This window comes from Oncorhynchus masou, chromosome 15, assembly GCF_036934945.1.
Source record: "Oncorhynchus masou masou isolate Uvic2021 chromosome 15, UVic_Omas_1.1, whole genome shotgun sequence".
NCBI classification, from domain to species: Eukaryota; Metazoa; Chordata; class Actinopteri; order Salmoniformes; family Salmonidae; genus Oncorhynchus; species Oncorhynchus masou.
The window spans coordinates 9619277-9638883 of NC_088226.1; the positions used below are offsets into that span (position 1 = coordinate 9619277).

Here is a 19607-nt window from a genome sequence, read left to right on the forward strand (position 1 = left end):
GGTCAAGCCCTTGTCACACCTACAATTTATTTATTCATCCAAACCCTACCCTTTTGCGTCACCAGCTATTGAAATATTTATGCCACACCCACAACTTGACAGCACTGCGTGATTGCAGTTTGTTCAAATAGAACCATGTGAATATGAAATCTTGAAATGTCCTAACAAAAAACAACTCTCCTGTCTCCGTCTATACCTAACAGACATTAAAAACGAAAGTAATGATTTGGTGGATCGTTGTGATGAAAGTTTAATCCCCACTTGCACAATTCCTTCGGCTCATCAAGATCAAGATACCATGGTTCACCTGGATCACATTACTGACACCCATATTTCAAGAAATGTGGATAATGTTGACACAGTGAGCAAAAAAGCTGTAAGAAATATTGCAACAGCAGTGTTTATACTATTGTTAAACCATTGGGGGGGGGGGGTCATTGAAATGTTGAAGATAAGTGATATTGTGTTTCCTGTACAAGTAAGGTTAAACCTCTTTCAAGATGACTTGGCAATTTGGACCAACATCTCTCAGTAGTTAGAGCTTTTGTTTTAAAGCACTGCAACTATTTCTACAGTTGGAGCCTGAGGCCCTTGACATCACAGACATTGAGAGTCAACACAGCAGAGACAACCAAGACTGATAAAGAAAAGAAAGAAATCATAACATCTTCTAATTTCCCAGAAAGTAGTAAGACATTTAGCAATTTAGTAGATGCTCTTATCCAGAGCAACTTACAATAAGTAGTAAGACAGGTGAGATTGTTTTGGTCAACCATCATGTCATAGCATTGTAAGTGATTTACAGCTACTAACTTACAGTATGTATATTTAATTGTTCTTAATCCTTTTTCAGTGAGACCTGTTCTGACAATTGCATTGATTGGTGGCACTGATTCTATGGAGATTGAATCTAGAAATCTCCTTCTTGGTCAAGATGATGTACCAGCAGCAGAACTCTCACAGATTGCACCCAGGATGTATGCTTTGTCCCGTCATAGTGTTTCTGTCATCAACATGCTGGGCTTGCAGAGTTCTGAACTTACCCAGGAGAATCACAAAGCTCCACTTGTGCATAAGCAGGGTATCAATGCTGTCCTCTTACTTCTACCATTGGGCCAGCATATTGATGAATTCAAAATGGGAGTGGGGTGGCTGGAAAGAATGCTTGGAGAGGGAGCCCTTGCCTTTACAATAATCGTCTTTACCCACAAGAATGAGCAAGACTTTGGGTTGGGTGATCTAAAGGACAACAATGATCTGATGAACCTCATAGAGATGTGTGGAAATAGGTATCTCACCTGCAAAAAGAGTATGAATGATTCAATCGAGATTTCAACATTACTTGAACAGACCGACCTCATGGTGTCTGAAAAGGATCCATGCTGCTACACAGGATAAATGTATGATGAAGAGATCAGAAAACGGCAACAAAACAGATTGGGGTGACTGATCACAAAGCGAGGAGAAAACTGCATCAGGTATGTCCTCAAATGCATATGTTGCAGCAGCAGCCACATATTAAGAAAGGGGGGGTGGTCTATTTTTTCAGAGAGCACAGTGTGCTGTGCACTGTGCGCACTGTGCACTCACACCAGTTGATGAATGGAAAGAGACATTTGTTACAAAACACCAAAAAGTGTAATGACATTTGGCGATTGTCATTGACCACGTTTACATGCAAATCAAATCAAATCAAGCTTTATACAGCACATTTCAGAAATGGAATGAAACGCAATGTGCTTGACAGGAAAAAACTATGAAAATAAAATCTGCAATATTTACTACACAACAAACATAAGGTAAAAAACAAAAGAATGACACAAACTGAACTAAAAAGCACCCTAAAGAAAAGCAAAGCTAAAAACATATGTTTTAAGATCTATTTGAAATATGTCCACAGTTTTGGCTCCCCTCAGGTTCTATGGGAGGCTCTCCATGCCTCTTGGTCCTAGATTTGGGGATAGTTAAAAGGACAGTGCCAGAGGACCTGAGGGACCTACTGGGTACATAACTTAAAAACATGTCTGACATGTATTGGGGTGAACAATCATGGATTGATTTAAAAACCAAGAGAAGAATCTTAAAATGAATTGTAAAACTCACAGGCAGCCAGTGGAGAGACCTTTAAACCGGTGTAATGTCTGCTCTCTGTCTGGTCTTGGTCAGTACCTGTGCTGCAGCATTCTGTATGTTTTGCAGTTGACCAATTCTTGGGTAGACCAGACAGGAGAGCATTACAGTAGTCAAGCCTACTTGCAATAAAAGCATGGATGAGTCTCTCTGTATCCGCCTGAGAGAGAAACAGACGCACCTTGGCAATGTTCCTCAGGTGGTAAAAAGCTCTTTTGGTCACATTCCTAATGTGTGATTCAAAATGTAGTCCAGAATCGAAAATAACACCAAGAGTTTTTACCTGGTGTTTTGTCTTTATTGACCGTGAATTCAAATGTGCGGCTAGATTCTCTCTCTGTGCTTTGGCTCCAACAATAAGTACCTTGGTCTTTAACTGAAGGAAGTTATGAGCCAACCAAGTATTTAAATCACTAATACAGTCTAATAATTTATCCATGGAGCTAAAATCCTCTGTTGACACAGAAATGCAAGGTTGTGTATCGTCTGCGTAGTAGTGAAAATCAATGCTGTGCTTTCTGATAACACTGCCAAGGGGTAACATATATAAACTGAACAGTACCAGACCCATTCTCGAAACTTGTGGAACGCCACGTGATATGTATTTTCTCTGAGTTATGTTCACCAAGGGTCACAAAAAACTCTTGACAGGTTAAATAGGTATAAAACCAATTTAGAACCGGAGAGGCCAACCCACCTCTCCAGTCTGTCCAGAAGGACATCATGTTCAACAGCGTCAAATGCAGCACTTAAATCTAAGAGTACAAGGACAGAAAGCTGTTTGGCATCTGTGTTGTCTCTATAATAATTTATTACCTTTACTAAGGCAGTCTCTGTGCTGGGCGCAATAACCACATTGGATTTTTTTTTTAAATACAGTTGGAACTTAAATCATTTAGCTGTTTGCACACCAGTTTCTCCAGAATTCTGCTTAATAATGGAAGGTTGGAGATGGGCCAAAAATTGCTAAAAGCTGAAGTATCTAGATGATCTTTCTTCAGAAGGGCTTTCACCATAGCAGTTTTTAGTGCACACCAATATCCCGTTATTATTCTGGATACTTAAGTATTCTGTTTTTGAGTTGAGGCATATGAACATCATATCCCGTTTCCAATAACTCAAAAAGCTTGTATCCCGTTTATGAGAAACCTGGATAAAATGCCTGGGATATGATCATCTTAGACGGAATACTGTGGCATGTAAACATCTTATTTATTTTGCTGATACTCATACTGCACCGTATTGCCTACTGGCTATTTTCACCCTTAATTTAGACAAGTTTCAATGACAATGACAGTTACGTGCAAGAAATAGCAACTCATGTCAAAGCAAGCATAAAGGAATTTGAATCTAAGATAAGAAAATATGCATTCAAAAAGGAATTTACGATTGATCTTTCACTTCATGTGTGTGACCTTGCAGGAAGTAAGTTAGCAGATTCCCATAACAAATTCTGAAGCAACAATGATGCCCTTACTTACCTGGAGCAGAAGAGAACACAATACAACAAAAATTCCAAGAGACACTGCAAAGGTTCCTCATCTGCAGCTGTGATTGGTGAGTGAATTTGCAACACACTGAAAGAATCTATTGTACAGGCGGTTTATGACCAGACGGCCATTGACTTGGCTGGAGAAACGCAATTAAGCCACCCACCATTCAGTGGAAACAGGCCTAACACGGAGAAACACATCCTGACATCACTGGCGGAGGAGAACTTTGACAAGTTCATGACCTACATTCACAACCCAAGGAAACACTTCGAGAAATTTATGAGAGAGAATGTAGAGAAATATATGCTCACAGAAAGGTTCAAAGTCCTTGCCTTGATTGAAGGGAACATAACAGCTAAAGAGCAGCGTGTGAGCCATGCAGTGCATACAGCAACAAGACGGCCAAAAACAGGAATGGAGACAAAAACATGTGGCTTAGAGAGCTTTCCAGGGCTCTAAAAGATGATCTGAAATTAGCAGAAAATCATTTCAGGGATTTCTGTGACATAACCGACTTTGACTTCCTCGAAGAAGAGGTAAGGGAAGGTCTTGCCAACCGAATCATGGAGATCAACAGAAGCCTCAGCAATGTGTCACTCCTGGCCATGAAGCAGTTCAGGGAGAGGCCAGGTGAGATTCTGATCAAACATTTTTGTGATTGCTGCTGGGTACGGTGTCCCTTCTGTAAAGCCATCTGCACAAACACCAAGTGGCATCCAAACCGAAGGATCACAATGTCCCTTTTCATCGCCCTAAACTAATCAATGGATGCCACTTCAAGGACACAGTAGAATTTTGGATAGATTTTTGTAACAAGTAATGGCCGGTTTTACCCATCCCATGAATCAGAAGATAAATATATTTTGAAAGAATACTGAAAAAATGGCCCAACATTTGCTGATTGGAGCATCACACCAGACCTCTCTGAACTTCCATACTGGAAGTGGTTTATTTGTTGATTTCAAGAAGATCTGGAAAGGTATTATGACCTAAAATTCCAGGGCAAATAGTTCCATAACCTCATCTTCATATTACCCTTGAGTTTAGTGTACGTGAGATTGTGAATATTATTGCAACAAATATACCATACTATGGGAAAAAAAGATAAACAGTGATAGACTGTGGTCACCCCAGATACATATTTAATATGCCCAACAGTTCACAAATACATATATTAGAACAATGATTTGATGAGTGTCATTGCTCCTGTCCTAACCCATTGATCTAACTAAATCACCCCTCATATATTGGGGTCTAGTAGATTTTGAAAGAAGTAAGTTTGAGGTCTCCTTTGATACGAATGTAGGTAATGACGTGTAGGCCTTCACGATTGGGGAACTGGATCTCCTGTCCATCAGGCATCTCCACTTCAAACATGTCGCCCGTCAGCTTCAGCACAATCTTGAGAGGAGAAACCCCATTTGTTTACATCAATAGTGTTGTAGCACATTCACCCTTACACCCGCATGGCCAATTGCAACGAACAAGCTGGACTAAGCATTAGTGCTAGTTTCCTTAAAACGATACTAGCAGGAGATTACATGGACATAGGCCCTAATTCTTTCTGTTATATTGAACACCTGAAACATTATGCCCACGATTCTCAATTTTTATAGTCAGGACCAAACCCCCCCCCCCCTCCATATTTTCAACCTCCATTTTCACACCTTGAATGTAGAACCCCTTTGGAGTGGATTGTGGATCTCTCTCTTCTCATCACCCCAGCAGCCAGCAATCTTTGAGTTGCACACGAGCACAGTACCATCAGTGTCATCATTGAAGCGTGGGTTAAAGTGCAGTGCCAGGTCATCTTCATCACAGCCCAGGTCGATCTGGAACCTGGATATGGGAAATAGGAAATCCAGAAACCCTAATACATGTATGTCTAACATTAATTGATTTCACACATACAGTATACCAAAACAAAACCCTTCTCTGGTCCATCCTCTCCTCTTTCGAGCAATAATTTGTGAAACTGGTAGTTTTATTTTTATTTTTATGCATAAGATTAATTTATGGGTCCCTCTGTGTGATATAAACACAAAACAACAGTTAAATGCAGCTCCCAAGTGGTGCAGACACTGCATCTCAGTGCAAGAGGTGTCACTGCAGTACCTGGTTCGAATCCAGGCTGCATCACATCCGGCTGTGATTGGGAGTTCCATAGAGCGGCTCACAATTGGCCCAGCATCTTCCGGGTTTGGCCGGGGTAGGCCGTCATTGTAAACAAGAATTTGTTCTTAACTGACTTGCCTAGTTAAATAAAATGAAAATGTTTAAATGTACCTCTCAGCCTCATCCATAATCCTCCCCTGTACTTTGAACTGGTCTCCAGCTCTCAGCTCCACATGCTTCAGCTCAAGTTCCTATGAAGAACAATATAATTAAATTGAGTGCATTTGAACATAAGGTAAAAGTGATTTTGTATTTTAACATGTCATGTTGGGTTATAAAATATTTAATGACTGACTTCACAATGTACAGTGCATGCATATATTTATTTTTCAACAATTACCATGTTGTCAAAACATAACCAAGACTCAAGGGCCTGACCTTTTAAATTAATTCACTTAGCAACACATATCTGAGTGCAGTAAGCATGAAGGCCACTTTGGCTGCGTTTACACAGGCAGCCCAATTCTGATCTTTTCCCACAAAAGATAAGATTTGGGCTGCCTGTATAAACACAGCCTCTTCAGTAAGTAACTGTGTGGAATAAAAGTATCAGCCATGCATGAAAGTTAATGAGACTTACCATTGGCATTGCCATGTTGTCACTGGTGGTGAAAGGGGCCCTGAATGTGGTTTGAGTTGCAAGACGGACAGACTGGGATCAGACAAGATAACCTTATTTCCTGAGATACAGAGTAAAATGTTAGTTGGAAGTTTGAACTATCCTTTTGTGTGCGCAACCCTCCTCACACAGGTCATTCACTGATTAGCATGATAATGAGGCATGATTATTGATGATTCAGTAAATAAATAAAAATGATTCTCTCACTCACACCCTGATACTAGGTTATTAGAAGAAGCTTGGTGGCAGACTGGCAGTGAAGATAGTTACCTACTAAACTGATGTTTTTACTCACATGGAAAAGCCTGATCTTTGATCAAAGTCAATCTGATCAGTAATCAACTGTGTAGTGCTGCACTGTATATTATTATCTGGGTGGTTTGAGCCCTGAGTGCTGATTGGTTGACAGCCTCTAGTGGCGCTGTAATGACAGTTTTAAAGTAAATGACTGTCCAGTGAAAAATCTCACGTTTAAAAGCTCATGCTGTGTTAACTCATACCCAAATAATGTTATCAACTCATCTTTCACTCATATTTTGTGGCCAAAGCATACATTTCAGAAGAAAACACACTTCAAGCCCCACCTTAAAGTTGTATCTCAAACAGACCGTTAAAAAATGCTTGCTATTTCCTCATATAACGTGAAAAGCTGCTTTTAAACAAAAATGAAGGAAATAAATATACAACTAATATTGTAATTAATTATAGGTCATATTTAATAGAAATCTGGAACCACTGGACAGTTAAAGTGCATGATCTGCCCTTAACAAATACAACAGTGAATAGAATTTATGAATCAACAGTATATTCAGATATATGTTCTGTGAAAGTGTGACTGCGTCCCTATCCTATCAACCTTTTAGTCTTTGAATGGTCTTCCAAGTGCAAAAAAACACAAAAACGCGATTGAAAAACTTTTAGAAAAGGCATCAGGTAGAATAAGTAGATGAATCCACAAATACAATTTTATACGTATGTTAAATTACAGCGTGTTCATGAATGTTATGATATAATATTGAAATCCAGTCCAAAACACTATGGTCCTTGCTATCTGGAATTCTTGGGACCTCCCTACCCCATTGAAGTAGAAACGTTAAATGGTTAAGGTAAGGGTTAAGGTTAGGTAAGGATTATGGTTAGGGTAGGGGTTAAGGTAAGGGTGGGACGTCCCAAGGGTTCAGGATAGCGCTGTTTTGCATGTTACTGTTGAATAAATAAAAATATATTTGGGGATATAGGAAAAGGGAATCAGTGACAGTTTCCGCTAAATTCCCGGAAGTGCGAGAACAAGTAAACCGAATCTTCTTTTTAACAGATGAACAACCCGTGAAGTGGTCCGAAGAAATACAAAATAATCTCAAATAAAATGTACATTTAAATAAACATTCCCCAGGGTCATGAGATAAACGTTTGTGTTAAGATAACAACGCGCGTCGTCAACTGTCGGAGGTAAATAGCTGGCCAGTGGCCACCTTTCTTTTTTTTATCATGCTCATTTGCAATACACATACTGCTGACAGCTGCCAACATTGGGTAGCCTGTAGGCTAACCAGTATTTAGGGAAGTGGCTAGCTATGGTGCAGCGGTCCAAGGCACTGCATCGCTGTGCTAGAAGCGTCACTACAGACCCACGTTCGATTCCAGGCTGTATCACAACCGGCCGTGTTTGGTAGTCCAACAGGGTGGCGCGCAATGGGCCCGGGGTAGGCCGTCAGTGTAAATAAGAACTTGTTCTTAACTGACTTACCTGGTTAAATAAAAGCCTAGCTAGGCTTGAACCAGGACCGACTAACTGTGCTTGTGGAGACGACGATCTCGTCATATTCGTCGTCTACTAAAGCCCAGGTACTGGTTCAAGCTAGGCTCAGCTATTTACCGTTGGCTTCATCATGAACTGACAAGCTAATTCCTATTTCTTGCCAGCAAATAAAGGAAGGCTTTCTAGTTATATTTGTTGCCCACATATTCTGTTCCACTTACTGTGTCAGCATTGGCAACCTTAACCTGTGATGGAATTTTGTGTGATGTAACTAAGTTAACTTATTTTTTTAATGTCTTTATAGACTAAGATTAATCAATGCCATTCTTGTTTTCCTCTTATACAGGATTAACAGTCCTGGAATGTTCACAGACATGGACTATGAGTTGGAGGAGGACAAACTGTAAGTAAATATGATTTGCATCCTTTTCAAAAAGTGAAAACAGGTTTTTAGAAATGTTTGTTTGTGTAATATATATACTGCTCAAAAAAATAAAGGGAACACTTAAACAACACAATGTAACTCCAAGTCAATCACACTTCTGTGAAATCAAACTGTCCACTCAGGAAGCAACACTGATTGACAATAAATTTCACATGCTGTTGTGCAAATCAAATAGACAACAGGTGGAAATTATAGGCATTTAGCAAGACACCCCCAATAAAGGAGTGGTTCTGCAGGTGGTGACCAGGCCACTTCTCAGTTCCTATGCTTCCTGGCTGATGTTTAGGTCACTTTTGAATGCTGGCGGTGCTTTCACTCTAGTGGTAGCATGAGATGGAGTCTACAACCCACACAAGTGGCTCAGGTAGTGCAGCTCATCCAGGATGGCACATCAATGCGAGCTGTGGCAAGAAGGTTTGCTCTGTCTGTCAGCGTAGTGTCCAGAGCATGGAGGCGCTACCAGGAGACAGGCCAGTACATCAGGAGACGTGGAGGAGGCTGTAGGAGGGCAACAACCCAGCAGCTGGACCGCTACCTCCACCTTTGTGCAAGGAGGAGCAGGAGGAGCACTGCCAGAGCCCTGCAAAATGACCTCAAAGGCCACAAATGTGCATGTGTCTGCTCAAACGGTCAGAAATAGACTCCATGAGGGTGGTATGAGGGCCCGACGTCCACAGGTGGGGGTTGTGCTGACAGCCCAACAACGTGCAGGACGTTTGGCATTTGCCAGAGAACACCAAGATTGGCAAATTCGCCACTGGCGCCCTTGCTCTTCACAGATGAAAGCGGGTTCACACCGAGCACGTGACAGAGTCTGGAGACGCCGTGGAGAACGTTCTGCTGCCTGCCACATCCTCCAGCATGACTGGTTTGGCAGTGGGTCAGTCATGGTGTGGGTTGGCCCTGGGGGGGGCCTTCTTTGGGGGGCCGCACAGCCCTCCATGTGCTCGCCAGTGGTAGCCTGACTGCCATTAGGTACCGAGATGAGATCCTCAGACCCCTTGTGAGACCATATGCTGGTGCGGTTGGCCCTGGGTTCCTTCTAATGCAAGACGATGCTAGACCTCATGTGGCTGGAGTGTGGCAGCAGTTCCTGCAAGAGGAAGGCATTGATGCTATGGACTGGCCAGCCCGGTCCCCAGACCTGAATCCAATTGAGCACATCTGGGACGTCATGTCTCGCTCCATCCACCAACGCCACGTTGCACCATGTACTGTCCAGGAGTGCTTTTGTCCAGGTCTGGGAGGAGATCCCTCAGGAGACCATCCGCCACCTCACCAGGAGCATGCCCAGGCGTTGTAGGGAGGTCATACAGGCACGTGGAGGCCACACACACTACTGAGCCTCATTTTGACTTGTTTTAAGGACATTACATCAAAGTTGGATCAGCCTGTAGTGTGGTTTTCCACTTTAATTTTGAGTGTGACTCCAAATCCAGACCTCCGTGGGTTGATAAATTTGATTTCCATTGATCATTTTTGTGTGATTTTGTTGTCAGCACATTCAACTATGTAAAGAAAAGTATTTACTAAGAATTTCATTCATTCAGATCTAGGATGTGTCATTTTAGTGTTCCCTTTATTTTATACCTTATTTACATAAGTATTCAGACCCTTTGCCATGAGACTCGAAATTGAGCTCAGGTGCATCCTGTTTCCAGTGATCATCCTTGAGATGTTTCTACAACTTGATTGGAGTCTACCCGTTGTAAATTCAATTGTTTGGACGTCATTTGGAAAGGCATACACTTGTCTATATAATGTCCCACAGTTGACAGTGCATGGCTGAGCAAAAACCAAGCCATGAGTTTGAAGGGATTGTCTGTAGTGCTTTGAGACAGGATTGTGTCAAGACAGAGATCTGGGGAAGGGTACCAAAAAATGTCTGCAGCATTGAAGGTCCACAACAACAGTTGTCCCCATCATTCTTATATGGAAGAAGTTTGGAACCACCAAGACTCTTCCGAGAGCTGGCCGCCAGGCCAAACTGACCAAGAACCCGACGGTCACGCTGACAGAGCGCCAGAGTTCCTCTGTAGAGATGGGAAAACCTTCCAGAAGGACAACCATCTCTGCAGCACTCCACCAATCAGGCATTTATGCTAGAGTGGCTTGACTGAAGCCATTCCTCCAGTAAAAGGCACAAGACAGTCCACTTGGAGTTGCCAAAATGCACCTAAAGGAATCTGATCATGAGAAACAAGATTCTCTAGTCTGATGAAACCAAGATTGAACTGTTTTGCCTGAATGCCTAGCATCACATCTGGGGGAACCAGGCACCACTCATCACCTGGCCAATACCATCCCTACGGTGAAGTATGGTGGTGGCAGCATCATGGTTTGGGGATGTTTTTCAATAGCAGGGACTCAGACTAGTCGGGATCAAGAGAAAGATGAATGGAGCAAAGTACAGAAAGATCTTTGATGAAAACCTGCTCCAGAGCGCTCAGGACCTCAGACTCGGGCGAAGGTTCACCTTGACAACATTGACCCAAACCACACAGCCAAGACAATGCAGGAGTGGCTTCGGGACAAGTCTCTGAATGTCCTTGAGTGGCCCAGCCACAGCCCGGACTTGAACCTGATCAAACATCTCTTGAGAGACCTGCAAATTTTGGGAGAAACTCCCCAAATACAGGTGTGCCAAACTTGTAGTGTCATGCCCAAGAAGACTTGAGGCTGTAATCGCTGCCAAAGGTGCTTCATCAAAGTACTGAGTAAAGGGTCTGAGAACTTATGTTAATGTAATATTTTACATTTGCCAAAATGTCTAATAACCTGTTTTTGATTTGCCATTATGGGGGTATTGTGTGTAGGTTGATGAAGGAAATAAAACATTTAATACATTTTAGAATAAAGCTGTAACATACCAAAATGTGGAAAAAGTGAAGGGGTCTGAATACTTTACAAATGCACTGTACATCTAATCTAATTAGATGTCTTTGACAGTGCTTGCTTTCCCAAATCATATTGTAGACACCAGACAGACAATGTATTAACAAGATCTCCAATTATTCTTCAACAGGGGGATCCCTACAGTCCCTGGGACTATATCCCTGAAAAAGGATGCTCAGAACCTGATAGGGATCAGCATCGGGGGTGGGGCGCAGTACTGTCCCTGTCTCTACATTGTACAGGTATTATGTACCTCTATACTGTACCTCAGTCCATTAGAGCGGTTGTTTGATTCAGTAGCTATGTATCAAGAGTGTTAACTAAATCAGGAACATTAGATTATAGATGCATTGCATAAACCATTATCTTCAACTTTCTTAAAGCAGTTTGTTTTTAAGGCTCTGTGCTCTTATAGCTTGGTTTTTGTCATTATTGGATATATTCTTTACCTGTAACTGGGATCTCTGTCAGGTCTTTGACAACACCCCTGCTGCTCTGGAGGGGACTCTGGCGGCTGGCGATGAGATCACAGGAGTGAACGGCAAACCTGTGAAGGGCAAGACAAAGGTGGAGGTGGCAAAGATGATTCAGGCTGTCCAGGTACATTAAGAGGGCTTGGAATCAGCTTTTCAATCAATTTTTGTTTGATACTGCAAAAGACTACAAACCACACAACCCAAACCTTGTACCAACACTGACAAAACTAACAAGACTAACACTTACCAGTAGATAAAAATAGAAAGTCCAAAGGCGCAGTATTTAATTCTGGATTCTGTGTTTTTTAGCAGTAAATTACCAGTCAGTCTGAAAAGGACTGCGGTCACTAATTCAATGTTAAATAATAGGGACACCTCCGATCGCTCAGCGGAGCTCGTGAGAACAGGACAATTGCCAGGAGTTTGGACCCTCACGTCACCAGTGTGGAGTGGCAATGTTGTTTTTAAATCCATTGTGACAACACAGGAAGCTATGTGAGTTCAATGACTACCCCACCATGGTCTGTGCTCAGGATTAGAGAGATAGGGAGAGACGCTCCACTGTCTGTATAAAGGATTAGTATGTGCCATTGTAGCCCTTAGGCTTCGCTGACTCTTTCATTTGTTTTTGCACGCTATGCCCACTGAGTTGAAATTGTCAGTGGTATTTATTGATATTACTTGCAAACGTTGTGCAGTTTTATCAGAGAATCTGTCATTCTTATATTTCTACACTTGCAGAAGCACCTTTGTTTGGCTCAAAAACTGCTATATTGTGCAGTCTTGTCCTTCATGATTTTCAGTTGAGATTAGTTGCAGACACACTTTATACACATGGATTGTTTGGCAATACCTTGTTGACTATAACCTGCCTGTAACACGAATCCCCAGACTAACCAGGGGAGAAAGCCAATGTTGGGTAGATCTAGCAATACTGTATTGCCTGGGGAACTCCATAGGCTATATATTTTAGTTTGAGTAATATGATCCCTGGGGGAAGTGTCTGTGGATTTGCATCTTGGTTTTTATTATACTGAGGTGGTGTTTGAGTGACTGTCTTATCTCTTCCATTCATTCATCTTGTCTTTGCAGGGAGAAGCAACAATCCACTACAACAAGCTGCAGGCTGACCCCAAACAGGGGAAGTCGCTGGACATAGGTAACAGTTGCAGAATACATCTCTAATATATACAGGTAATTGACAAAATAAAGGAAACACCAACATAGTGTCTTAGTAGGACGTTTGGCCGTCATAAGCCGCTAGAGCAGATTGAATTCTCCTTGGCATAGATTCTACAAGTGTCTGGAACTCTACTGGAGGGATGCGACACCATTCTTCCACAAGAAATTCCATAATTTGTTTGTTTTGTTGATGGTGGTGGAAAAGGCTGTCTCAGACGCCACTTCAGAATCTGTTCTGGGGTTGAGATCAGGTGACTGGCAGGGCCGAGGCATATCATGAAACATCAGCAAATTGAGCAGTCTTTTTCACTGAAGCGCTTGTCAAACTTGCCCCAACAATCATCCCTCTTGCAAAGTCACGAAGATCTTTTCTAGCCATGGTAGCCAAAATATTGGGCAACTGGGCCTGCCCAGCATTTTTATACATGACCCTGCATATGATGTGATATTAATTCTGTGTGGAAGCACCTGCTTCCACTGTGTGGAAGCACCTGCTTTCAATATACAGTACATTGTATCCCTCATTTACTCAAGTGTTTCCTTTATGTTGGCAGTTTCCTATATATGGGAAGAGTACCATTCTTACCCACCAGACCGACAGATGCTACCATCATAGTATGTTTCTACATCTGGTGTGTTTTAGTGCTGAAGAAGGTGAAGCACCGCCTGGTGGAGAACATGAGCTCTGGTACAGCCGACGCACTGGGGCTCAGCAGAGCCATACTCTGCAATGGTGAGACTGGGACAAAACACGCTGTCCATCCGTCTGGCCATGTTATAGATTTCTATTTCTGACTTTACTTTCCTCATTGCATACACTTGAAGCCAATTTAGTTGACATCACCCCTAAGATACTGGCCCTGTCCGAATAACTGTACTAACTTACTACATACTTAAACTATATACTAATTTCGGCATTTGATCTCGTAGAATTCACTTGCCTTTTCTGACTCGCGTGCTTGACAAAAGCTGATAATCAGATAAATTGATGCGCAGTACAAAGATGAACGAATGGCGGGAGTCAACGCAATCACGTATTAGATGACTCATTCGGAGTACTATTTAAAATATATCAACTTTTTTCAGATACTATCTAGTATGCTAGTATGGGTATTCGGACACAGCCACTGCATAAGCTCTGTACAATCTCATGATGACTGATATCATCTGGACCGGAGAGGGGCACTATGCTACTACTGTAAGTGTCCTCATACTAGGCCCTTTTCGTTTTCAGATGGTCTGGTGAAGAGGCTGGAGGAGTTGGAGAAAACAGCAGAGCTGTACAAAGGTACTTTTTAAATGATTAATGTTATTATGTGTGACATTCTCCATACGTTCTCCCCTCTTCATGCACCACTGTCCTTGTTTGTCTCTTCACAGGCCTGATGGAGCACACGAAAAGACTGCTCAGAGCCTTCTTTGAACTCTCTCAGACACACAGAGGTGAGTTGCCACGCCTTGAAACTACACAAACATTATGTTAAACTACAGATCGAGACACAATATAACCATGTACTATGATCATACTCAAGCTCCCTCGCACTGAAAGCGAACAGGTTTGTATTTACAGTAATGTGTTGCATGCCATGAGACTGGATGATGTTTGATTGTTCCACTCTCTCCCTCTGCCTGGACGACCCTCAGCATTTGGGGATGTGTTCTCTGTGATCGGGGTACGGGAGCCTCAGGCTGCAGCTAGTGAGGCCTTTGTGAAGTTTGCTGAGGCCCATCGCAACATGGAGAAGTACGGTATCCAGCTGCTAAAGACCATCAAGCCTGTGAGTAGTAGAAGATATTAACAAACAGTCAAATCAATACACAAACCATTGACAGGATTCATATGCCAACACCCCAACAAGCTTGCATTCACTCCTGCATATACCTAGATTAGATAACTTCCATCCCCACACATCCATATATATATTGGGAATCAATTAATCATGTTCCTCTCTCTGTCTCCTGTTTTGTAGATGCTCCATGACCTGAACACCTACCTTCATAAGGCTATACCAGACACCAAGCTCACCATCCGCAAATACCTGGATGTCAAATTTGAGTACTTGGTGAGAGCAGACCCCGTATTCAAAATGTCAACATTGATTAACTAAAAACTGGGCCTAAACTGCGTCGAAGCGTTTATTTCTAATGTGGTAGTCATTGGCTTAAAGGTTAATCCATTTTGTGTTCCAGTCTTACTGTCTGAAAGTGAAGGAGATGGACGATGAAGAGTACAGCTGCATTGTGAGTACCTTACTTCCTATGCCTGTAGTCCACACAGAAACATTGATCTATCAATGAGTAACAAAGTGGATCTCTGTAGCGTGTTTGTAATTTAGTTTTTCTTATATACCTGTGTGTTTACTTAGGCGATGGGAGAGCCCATGTATCGCGTCGGCACCGGGAACTACGAGTACCGGCTTGTGCTGCGGTGTCGACAGGAGGCCCGTGCTCGGTTCGCCAAGATGAGAAAGGATGTGCTGGAGAAGATTGAGCTACTGGACCAGAAACATGGTTTGTTCTCTCTGTGTCTGTCTACCTAGGAGAATCATCCTCTCCATTAACTCTGTCCAGCTACCTGTAATAAGTGGACAGAATATCTCTCCAAACAGTCTCTCTCTGTTTGCCCATTACTAATGGATATAAAAGCCTTTCCACAGGGCAAAAACTGGGTATAGCAACATTGTTTCCACGTGGAAAACTGATTGGATTTGCAAAATCATCAACGCAAGGGAATTAAAATAAAATAAAAATTCACCCAACTTTATAATAATTATTTTAGATTGTTGGATTCAAGTTAGTTGAAACCTCAATCAAATGTAAATCAAAACTAGACGTTAAACTGACATCTGTGCCCAGTGTGGGTAAATTTTATTTAATGTATGATCAGTCCCTCTCTCCCTGCTTCACGATATACTAATGTATCAGGCTGAGCGTTTCTCAGCAAAGATGGCCTACTAATTGTAAACAACTCTTTCTTTGATCTCTGCACTGCTAGGAAATAACAGATCTGTCCAAAGTATGGTATAAAGGTAGGGTGCTTGTTCACATCTTTCTCCCTTCCTGCTTCAGTCCAGGACATCGTGTTCCAGCTGCAGCGTTTTGTGTCAGGCATGTCGCGCTACTACGACGAGTGCTACGCCGTGCTGAAGGATGCTGACGTTTTCCCCATCGAGGTGGACCTCTCCCGCACAATGATCAACTACGGCAGCCAGTCACGCTCCTTCACAGAAGAAGAGGAAGAGGAGGAGGGAGGAGGAAGTGTAGAACAGGATGGGGGTGCTGGCAAGCAGGCTGAGAACGGTGCTGAAAAACTGATTGATGATTATTGAGAGTTAATATGATTGTTTTCTGGAGCAAAATTCCACCTACGTCTACCAACTGCCACTCTGCATTTATTTAGCAATGATTAGTTAAATATGTGGAAATGGTCAGCAAAGTCATCACAATGGAAAATACTACTGTAAATTGCTGCTATTCAACTGTACTGGAACTAACTATTGCAACCTACTGTAACCAATATCATTTCCACAACTGACAGCCATCACTGTAACTAACTTGTTGGGGCTTGAATTGATTCAACAGTTTTCTTCTGGGTCAGTTTATTCTGCAAGTTTATTTCTAGTTCCTACCAAACACGCATATCAGATTGGTGGATGATATTTCCTTAAAAAAATGTTATATCGTTGCTAAATGAGTGCAGCATAGTATGTTACAGAATGATTGGGCAAAGTGTATTTTTATCTACAGGTTTTAGGAGGTGCTGATGCTTTCAGTTTAGGAGTGTGTATATGTTTGGGGTGCCTTCAGTCTCATTTGAATCATATGTGAACAGACGTGTCTATTCTCAACAAGTGGCCAGTCCTGTCTTGATGAGATGACAGTGGTTAAATGCTGTTCCCAATAAAATTATGTAGTCATTTGGGGCGAGCACATGACTAAAAGTCATCATTAACCAGGGCTGGCCACAGACCAAAATCGGACTCCTTTTCCATTGACACAAGCCCTGATGTTACAAGTTTAACAGTCCCACTCAATATTTTGCATTGTATCTGCACTAAACCACATGAAAGTTTAATGGGGTAGCTGAACATAGTGAGGTACAAATCACTTGTAAAGGATGAGTGTGCAAGGGCAAGGTTCAGCCCAAACCACATTTTAAACTAGATGAAGGAACCTCGGTCAAATTAAATGTTATAATTCCAGTGTGTTTTTTGTTATTGTTAAGGATGTCTCTGCCTCGCTGCTGCACCCGATGCTAGATTCTCAGCCCCACTACAGTTTAATAATCATAAAACAAGTGCAGTAGAGGGCTGTGTTCTTTCAAATTGGAATGTATTTAATCAAAGGGACCTTTGTCTTTATGTTTTGATTTGTCAACTACTGAACTGTATTGATTTTGTGCTGAAGATTTAATCTGGTTACATTGCTACTCTCGCTCAGTTCCACAAACAAAGTGAACCTTAAACATTATACCAATTTGATATTTTTGTGTAAATTGTTTTTATTTTGCTCTATGCTTCATATATTATTCAAATACAGTATATATTCATTGTGAAAACCATGGGCTCATAAAGGATTTACAATATTAAGAATATATCAGAATTTACATTGCTGGAGCTTCCAGAATGTCTTATTTAAAAAAATATTCAATATCTTCATATTTCTTATGGGTGTTTTAATCTTGTGTTGAGCTCTTCTGTCTTTGTTTATGTTACATGTTGTGTGGCAGAAGGATACATTCATTATTCTGATTGAATTAAAGTTTCTGCAAAAAAAGATTTGGTAACCATTCTGTATGTAAAGAAAAATACAACTGGATTGTTTGGATCACATGTTTACATGTGACCTTCTTCGCACGCTTTGAGGATAACATAGAGCCCCCGACGTAGCCCGCTACCAAGGACTGTGTGCTCTCCTTCTCCGTGGCCGACGTGAGTAAAACATTTACAGTGGCTTGCGAAAGTATTCACCCCCTTGGCATTTATCCTATTTTGTTGCCTTACAACCTGTAATTAAAATAGTTTTTTGGGAGTTTATCATGATTTACACAACATGCCTACCACTTTGAAGATTTTTAAACTGAAAACTTTTCACCCTCCCCAAAGTCAGTACTTTGTAGAGCCACCTTTTGCAGCAATTACAGCTGTAAGTCTCTTGAGGTATGTCTCTATAAGCTTGGCACATCTAGCCACTAGGATTTTTGCCCATTCTTCAAGGCAAAACTGTTCCAGTTCCTTCAAGGTGGATGGGTTCCGCTGGTGTACAGCAATCTATGTCATACCACAGATTCTCAATTGGATTGGGGTCTGGGCTTTGACTAGGCCATTCCAAGACATTTAAATGTTTCCCCTTAAACCACTCGAGTGTTGCTTTAACAGTATGCTTCGGGTCATTGTCCTGCTGGAAGGTGAACCTATGTCCCAGTCTCAAATCTCTGAAAGACTGAAACATGTTTCCCCCAAGAATTTCCCTGTATTTAGCGCCATCCATTATTCTTTCAATTCTGACCAGTTTGCCAATCCCTGCTGATGAAAAACATCCCCACAACATGATGCTGCCACCACCATGCTTCACTGTGGGGATGGTATTATCAGGGTGATGAGAGGTGTTGGGTTTGCATCAGACAGCGTTTTGCTTCATGGCCAAAAAGCTCAATTTTAGTCTCATCTGACCAGAGTACCTTCTTCCATATGTTTGGAGAGTCTCCCACATGCCTTTTGGCGAACACCAAACGTGGTTGCTTATTTTTTACTTTAAGCAATGGCTTTTTTTCTGGCCACTCTTCCATAAAGCCCAGCTCTGTGGAGTGTGCTGCTTAAAGTGGTCCTATGGACAGATACTCCAATCTCCGCTGTGGAGCTTTGCAGCTCCTTCAGGGTTATCTTTGGTCTCATTGTTGCCTCTCTGATTAATGCCCTCCTTGCCTGGTTCATGAGTTTTGGTGGACGGCCCTCTCTTGGCAGGTTTGTTGTGATGCCATATTCTTTCCATTTTCTAATAATGGATTTAATGATGCTCCGTGGGATGTTCAAAGTTTCAGATATTTTTTTATAATCCAACCCTGATCTGTACTTCTCCAACTTTTTCCCTGACCTGTTTGGAGAGCTCTTTGGTCTTCATTGTGCCCCTTGCTTAGTGGTGTTGCAGACTCTGGGGTCTTTCAGAACAGGTGTATAGATACTGAGATAATGTGACAGATCATGTGACATTTAGATTGCAAACAGGTGGACTTTATTTAACTAATTATGTAACTTCTGAAGATAATTGGTTTCACCAGAACTTATTTAGGGGCTTCATAGCAAAGGGGGTGAAAACATCTGCACGCACCACTTTTCTGTTTTTTTTTTTTTTAACTTTTTTTTTTTTAAACAAGTTCTTTTTTTAATTTCACTTCACCAATTTGGACTGTTTTGTGTATGTCCATTACATGAAA

The 19607-nt window shown here is 41.8% G+C and overlaps 2 protein-coding genes across 2 annotated transcripts; one reads left to right on the forward strand and one right to left on the reverse strand.

The window, feature by feature from the left end:
- Positions 1-4755: 4755 nt before the first annotated feature.
- Positions 4756-12055, reverse strand: LOC135555554 (galectin-2-like). The gene is made up of 5 exons (XM_064988078.1): positions 11966-12055; positions 6379-6478; positions 5910-5989; positions 5291-5462; positions 4756-5024 (listed from the first exon to the last, which is right to left on the reverse strand). Exons 2-5 carry the CDS (start codon positions 6391-6393, stop codon positions 4878-4880), a joined length of 414 nt encoding a protein of 137 aa, XP_064844150.1. The 5' UTR covers positions 6394-6478; positions 11966-12055; the 3' UTR covers positions 4756-4877.
- Positions 7687-17807, forward strand: LOC135555553 (PRKCA-binding protein-like). The gene is made up of 13 exons (XM_064988077.1): positions 7687-7866; positions 8523-8579; positions 11647-11758; positions 11988-12116; positions 13085-13151; positions 13818-13907; positions 14409-14462; positions 14555-14617; positions 14819-14952; positions 15145-15237; positions 15365-15415; positions 15541-15685; positions 16244-17807. Exons 2-13 carry the CDS (start codon positions 8539-8541, stop codon positions 16501-16503), a joined length of 1239 nt encoding a protein of 412 aa, XP_064844149.1. The 5' UTR covers positions 7687-7866; positions 8523-8538; the 3' UTR covers positions 16504-17807.
- The last annotated feature ends 1800 nt before the right edge of the window (positions 17808-19607 follow it).

What these genes read in the sequence shown, in the direction of transcription:
- LOC135555554 (XM_064988078.1), bottom strand. An exon ending in ATTATGGATGAGGCTGAGAG is followed by an intron (nt 5,463 to 5,909) that starts GTACATTTAAAC and finishes TCCCATATCCAG; the next exon opens with GTTCCAGATCGACCTGGGCT. An exon ending in AAAGGGGTTCTACATTCAAG is followed by an intron (nt 5,025 to 5,290) that starts GTGTGAAAATGG and finishes TCTCCTCTCAAG; the next exon opens with ATTGTGCTGAAGCTGACGGG.
- LOC135555553 (XM_064988077.1), top strand. Translation starts at nt 8,539, where the DNA reads ATGTTCACAGACATGGACTATGAGTTGGAGGAGGACAAACT. An exon ending in GAGTTGGAGGAGGACAAACT is followed by an intron (nt 8,580 to 11,646) that starts GTAAGTAAATAT and finishes ATTCTTCAACAG; the next exon opens with GGGGATCCCTACAGTCCCTG. An exon ending in GCTACTGGACCAGAAACATG is followed by an intron (nt 15,686 to 16,243) that starts GTTTGTTCTCTC and finishes TTCCTGCTTCAG; the next exon opens with TCCAGGACATCGTGTTCCAG.